The sequence below is a fragment of the Nannospalax galili genome, unplaced genomic scaffold (assembly GCF_000622305.1).
Source record: "Nannospalax galili isolate Female #2095 unplaced genomic scaffold, S.galili_v1.0 scaffold1609, whole genome shotgun sequence".
NCBI classification, from domain to species: Eukaryota; Metazoa; Chordata; class Mammalia; order Rodentia; family Spalacidae; genus Nannospalax; species Nannospalax galili.
Genome location: NW_008359102.1, coordinates 613,996 through 621,043, shown reverse-complemented (window position 1 = coordinate 621,043; position 7,048 = coordinate 613,996). Strand labels below are relative to the sequence as shown.

The window sequence follows — 7,048 nt, the reverse complement described above, 5'->3', positions numbered from 1 at the left end:
CAAGAAACTGGCTACTTTTCTTTGGGGTCTTTTTACCCTAACTGCCTAGCCAATTCCTAGCTCCTATTGTTACCACACCATCCTCTGAAGAGGTTACCCAAATTGCCAATAGGGAATGGGGACACAGTGAAATCTTTGAATCTTAATTATTCCATTACTTCTCTAAGGATGCCATTCCTATCAAATTGAATTCTGCTTAATTTACCACTTAACTGGTAAATATCATCATATTCTGAGATGCTTGGAATTGAGATTCAATATCTAGGGGCAAGAGAGATGGTTCAGCAGTTAAGAGTACTAGCTGTTCTTGCAGAGGACCCAGGTTTGATTCCCAGCACCCACGTGGTGGCTAACAACCATCTGGAACTCCAGTTCCAGAGGAATACGACGACCTCTTCTGACCTCCATAGGCATTGCATGACAAGGATGCACTAACATACATGCAGGCAATACAGGCACACACATAAAATAAAAAATAAAATATCTTTTAAAAGATTCAATATCTATATCTTGGAGGGACAAAATTTTGCCCATGACAATGATTTCTGACTTTTGTATACACCCATGTAACAAGCATGAAATCAACATACTGATTTGTTTTACTCCCAGAACTTGGCCTGTACTCGTTTGTAATGAGTCCTGTCAAACCCACAGTGCCACTGCCTAGGCAATTGTTCTGTATTCTATATTTATAAGTTAATTGTTTTCATTTTTTAATTTCATAGAGATTGAATTATTCAGCTGTGCTCTTTTGAATCTGGTTCCTTCTTATATTAAACTATATATCACACTGGGATCTTTTTTAATATCTTTCTGAGAACATCATACTTTTATTTTAGGTTATTTATTTCTTGCATTTTAAGTTTTTTTCTTTCTTAACTTGGATTCTTATTTTTCTGAAACACACTTTATATTAGTCTTCTGATAAAGGAAATACATATTAATGTCTTTGAAAGCATGTACATCTGAAATTTCCATATGGTGTACATGTAGAAGAGTATATTTCTGTGCTGTTCTTATATTATACTTTTGTTTATTTATTTGGCTAAACAGAACATTAGAATGAAATTCCCCAACCAGAACTCTTTAATTTATATTGCATTAATTCCTAACCTTAAGTGTCTTTGAGAAAACTGATAAGATTTTTGTTCTAGATCATATTTTATGTGCCCTGTCTCCTCTAATCCCCATTCAGAAGCTTTTCCTCCAAGTCATCTCTCATGAGGATCTCTACCATTTTACAGTGATATATGTTAATGTGATTCTTTTTAGTTTGTTATGTTAAATATCCCATAGTCTTTTCACTCTAGACTCAAATTCCTCCACATCTGCGAAGTTTTTTTCTTCTTCTAGGAATGAGAAATGTTTTAGTTACTTTTCTATTGCTGTGGTAAAAATGCCATGACCAGAAGCAACTTAAGAAAGTTTATTCTTATTTATAGTCCCAGAAAGAGAGTTCACAATGGTGAGGGAGATATAGCAACCAGGACAGGAAGCTGAGAAATCACACTCCATGCCCACACAGGAAGTAGAGAAATCAAAGTGGGAATGAGTCTACCTAAACTTCCCTAAACAGGGACACTAACTGAACCAAGTGTTCAAGTACCTGAGACCATGGGGCACATATTTCATTCAAAACTCCAATCACACGGAGTGATATGAATGATACATTTTTTTTCCTAATATTTTTTTGGTCTCACACATTTTGCCTTTTTGTTCCTTTAACTTACTAGTTATATGTTGGAAAATATGGACTAAACCTTCATTTCTAATCTTTTCTCTACAATTACTGCAGTCATTTTTCCCTTCTGAAATTTTAGCTTATTTTTATTTATCTTTTAATGTTTCTATTGAAGATGTGATCTTTATTCTCCTGTTTTTCCGACTTGGTTACTATTTCAATTTGTGTATATTTTCATGAAACTCGGTTTCTTTAGATATTTGGTCTATGATTGCATGTATTTGCAAGACTCTGTTGTATATGTTATCATTGTTTCTTTCAGGTCCCATTCTATCCTTCTGTGTTTCTTCCTGTGTCTTTTGAGCCCAAGGGCTTTGCTTCATATCTGGTCATTTCAAGTTGTCAGTTTACATTAGAATAAATTACTAAAAGCTGAATCACAAAGGACAAATTCTAGGCCGTGGGTAGGGTTTTAAGTTCTGGCTTCACTGTTAGGGTCTGTGCTGGATCTTTTTCTCTAGTTCAAAGTTTGCAATTTTAGGTCATAAGGATTATTTGATGTTCTTCTTGGTTGACTTGGGTCCCTCTAGGTATCTGGTGGGAAAAGAAGATATGGATGCCTCACATCTTTGACCTACTAACCCTAACCCATATCCCACTCTCCTCTGTGCCTCTTATCTGAATCTGTGGGCTTTGTGTTCAACAACTGCTGAGCATAAAGCTCCCAGCTACTCCAGTCAGTGAGACGCAGTAGACTTGCTTACTAGATCTAAGAAACTGCAGTTTCACTGATCTTGAAACTTCGCAAACCATCTTCTCTTTCAGTACCATGCCTCAGTCCTACCTTCCAACTTAGGAAGCAACAAGCTCCTGAGTTTTAAATGTCAATTTCCTTGTTTTTCATGAATGCCTCTTTAAAGTATTTAGAAATAAATAAATAAAATAGCTAACATTTTTGAGAAGAAAAGTATTTAGGCTTAGTCTTCTTCTTTACCTCTGTCTCAGCCCCTCCCTTTAGTTTGTGGCATCGTGTCACTATTTCTCATCAAATATAGTTCTATTACTTGAGCAGTTGATACTATTTAGAATAATTTCCTATCATTCTTACATGACATTTTAATGGTCCTTGCAATGAAGACATGGTATTGCATGTCATCAAGCAAATAAATTATATGCATTTTTATTAAAATGAAACAAATATGAATGCTATCTTATTACAACAGTGAGTTCAAGGTGGAGGCAATTGCTATCTCTTTTATTCATACTATTGTTAGGGTCACTTCCCTGACCCTTTCCTGTTGTCTTGCTTTCTTCAGTGTCTTAATTTACATTTATTGTTTTACAGAGTATCAAAGTAAGCTGGCTTCCTCCTCCATCAGGAACACAGAATGGATTTATCACTGGCTATAAAATTCGACACCGAAAGACAACCCGCAGGGGTGAGATGGAAACACTGGAGCCAAATAACCTCTGGTACCTGTTCACAGGTCAGTGTCTACACAGTGTAGTCTGGCAAGATTTTGATGAATTAGATGCTTTAAGAATAAAATACACTCTCACCACAAAGGGACATTGATTCTTTTTTTCCCCTGGCAGGTCACGTTTACTGACCTGAACTAGGATAACCTTTATGTTTTTAACTTTAACTCTGCAAGGATTTCACTACCTGTTTTGCCTCTGGATCATCATCTTAATAATTGTGACAGAATTTTTATCTGTGTGACTGTAAATTGTTGATTCAACAGCTTCTGTTATCTAATAACTTTTAACTCTTTAGTTAGTAATGTGTACAAAGCTTCTAATGAAGCCGCTCTAAGTTTAGGCAGTTTGGTACCTCTTCCCAACCACAAGGCTAAAGATAAGGTCGAAAAATTTTTAAATGGCAAATAAGAAAGGGTGTTGTACTTTCCCTAACTATGAAAGCAAATTCACCTCTGTAGTAATATTGGTTAAATCCATAGTAGGTTGACCTTTATGAAAACTGGAACCAATTTTCATGAAGAGAAACTATAATTTAAAAAAAATATGATTTATTTCTTTAGTGTTGATATTTTTAATGCATGTAGTATGCAGACTTATGCAAGGCATTCAAAGTCATTTCATTTGAGATGTGAGCCTAGGAATGCAAGAGTTACTAAAAAAGGGAAGTTCGTAAGGGAAGAGGAGAAATAAAAATGGTAATATCTTATTGAACTGGTGTGGTCATGATTTTGGAACAGACGCAAAGCTTGCAACATCTCAGGGGTTGTCTCTTGTGAGGCCACACAAGCTGCTGCTTCACAACCCATGACTGGATAGAAAGTATTTCCAGCTTCTCTTGTCCGTCACTGTTCAAAGTCCACCAACAGTGGTTGACTTCTGCAGAGCTCAAGGGAGGGCTCTGCAAATCAGAGCTCTTTGTGAGTTCAAACCTGGAGGTCAAATATGAGATCTCACCTTGTTTGCTGCCACTTTATGCAGTGGTGGCTTATTCTGTGGTAGCAGCAGAATTCTGAGCTTCACATCCTTAGGAGTTGCCCTAGCTGTCTCTACGGCCTTGTAAACAACACAAAGAGCAAATCAATTGTACATGTATTAATTACTTTTGTCATTGCTGTGGCAATAAAAACCTGACAAAATAGGCTTAAGAAAAGGTTTATTTGGGTTCACAGTTCAGGGGAAGAGTGTATCATGGTGAGGCAGACATGGTGGTAAGTATGTGAGCCACTGGCCACATTGTGCCCACAGTCAGGAAGCAGAGAGAGAAACAGGTTTGTATGTCACCCTCTTTCTATTTTTGTTCAGTCTGGCATCATGTAAAGATACCACCCACATTAAGGGTGCAACCTTCCTCCTGTCTAGAAGTTCCCTCAAAGATATATCCAGTGTTGAGTCTCCTGTATGACTCCAATTTCAAACAAGTTGACAATCAATGAAGATTAATCATCAAAAGTCTACCGTTGGCTCTGTGGGTAAAATGTTTGCTGTACAAGCACAAAACTTGAGTTGGATACCCAGCACTCATAAAAGACATCAGGCCATGTGTGGAGGCATACAAACTGTAACCCCAGTGCTGGAAAGTTGTCAGGGGTGCAGAGACACACAGATCTCTGGGGCTCAATGACTAGCCAGTCTAGCCAATTTGTGACTTCCAGGTTTAGTTAAAGTTTCTCAAATTAATAATGTGGAGAGTAACAGAGGAAGACACTTAATACTGATTTATGACTACATGCACAGACAGACACACACAGACACACACACACACACATACACACATGGTTGAGCACACTTACACATACATACACCTCTCCACTAACAAACAGGTTTGTCCCTTGTCATCTTGACAACTAAATGCTAAATGCATCATTCTAAAACTATGATCTTTCACACCTGATCCTCAAAAGCTTATGGTCATCTAATAATATCAAATACACTTAGTTCCTCTGGAATTTTTTCTCAGAATCTTAACAGTTCTAACATAGCTCAGAAACTCAAAGTCACTTCTAAGGTTCAAGACAACCTTAAGTATAAGCCATTTTAAAAATTAATAAATAAGTCATGATATAATTATAGACTTTTAATATCACTCCCTGATTGTTTATTCTTTGCTCATTTGCTTATTGAATATTTTATCCCTTAAAACAGCATGTCCATTTTGTAATGGAGTAGTGATGATTCTACAATTTTTTCTGTTTAGTTTATTGCCAAAATGCCAACATAAGGAAAGGAGTTCTTTGTGTGTATATGTGTGTGTTAGCATGTTTATCTTTCAAAGTTTTGATGAATGGAGTCATTAAATACTTAATATGGAAATTAAGTAGTGAAATAATCAGTAGTGTTTTAAGGGAATACAAGTAAATACATAATAAAATGTATGCATGCTTTAATAAATAAGAAAATTTATATATAATGGCCAAAATGCCAATTCTGTAAGTGGTAAGTGGGTAGATAGCAAAGAAAAATCAAGTTAAAGCAAGACCAAACACAGAAGCACAAGCACCAAATCCTACAGGTCCATGACCAACATATGAAGCAAGTGGAGACTTCATCTGAAGTCCAATGATCTTGGATATCCTCCCCTGTCAGTTTATCCATCAGCAGCATATATACCCTCTCTCTCAGGCTGATTCTGTCCCTTGCTTCAGCTTTTGTCAGCACATAATCCATGATCCTCCCATCTCAATAACTTGGATTCTCCATTGGAATGAAGCTGTACTTTCACAGCTTAATGCAATGAGTACTCAGACTTCTTTCTGGAGAACATAACGCTGCCACACATTGTGTCAGCAACTTTCTTGACCTTTGATGTCAGCTGCCATGCCCCAATCACTGTTGCATTTTTCATTTTTGGAAAACCAGCCCCACTGGACAGCACTTACAAGCCTACTACTTGCTGGAGGTGTAGACTGAACTCTTTCCACACCTGTATGACCTCTGTGTACTTTTGCAAATGAACCTGAGAAAATAATTCACTAGGTGTTTGGTTTTGAGCAAGGAACCCATTCAGCAGAATTCTCACTTCAGGCTCTGGCTCTGTCCTTTCAAATGAACTCTCATTTTAAACTTGGAGCACTTGATGAGTGAGGTCTTGCCTTCAGTGCATCTTTACTATTATCCAAATACATTTCAATTAAGTGGTATCAGTCTCTTTAATAATTACCACTACTTTCTCCACAATAGCCCTGATTGAAATTGAAATTACCATGTTGCTTTCCTTTTCAAAATATATATTTTTCATATATCTTTGCTTTCTCATAGTGGATCTGACACAGGGCAGTAAGCAAAACCATGACACATCCTGGATGCTCTACTCTCGATATAATAAGTAACTTCGTTCATTATATTTGAAAAACAATATTTTTACACTCAAGACCTGGGCAGAAAACAGCCAGATTTTTGTCAGAATTTAACATGAAAGACATTGACCCCAGCTCCCAAGGGAGTCCTCGATTCCCTGTGAAACTTCATAAGTGCAGCCTTTGACTTATGCAATACTACTCTGTATTCTGGCCTTCGACACTCTTGCCAGAATTGCTCGTTAAGCCCTGCCAACAGTACTCAGGATTTTTCTCATCTTCAGGTCCAAATGTGTCTATATCCCACAAACCAATTCTAAATGTCTATAAACCACAAAGGTTTGCCACAGGAGCTACTATGTCCTAGGGACCAATCTTCTATATTAATTATCATTCTCATTTATGTGACAAAATACTTGATGAAAGTTATTTATACTAGAAAGAAGTATTTTTCTGGCTCACAAATTTTAGGGTATAGTCCATCATGAAGAGAAAGTCATGTATGGGAAGTGTGAGGTCATGGTCACATTGTGTCCATAGCCAAAAAACCAAGACACATAATGACAATGATCTGCTCACTTTTTCCTTTTTA

At 36.9% G+C, this 7,048-nt stretch overlaps 1 protein-coding gene across 3 annotated transcripts in view; it reads left to right on the top strand.

Annotated features, from left to right (window-relative positions):
• Dcc (DCC netrin 1 receptor) overlaps positions 1-7,048 on the top strand; it is a 791,710-nt gene that overhangs the window by 587,216 nt on the left and 197,446 nt on the right. For all 3 annotated transcript variants that reach the window (XM_029558504.1, XM_029558503.1, XM_008822828.3), the window contains exon 12: positions 3,027-3,168. In XM_029558504.1, coding sequence (XP_029414364.1) covers positions 3,027-3,168 — 142 coding nt within the window. The remainder of the gene's footprint in view (positions 1-3,026; positions 3,169-7,048) is intronic.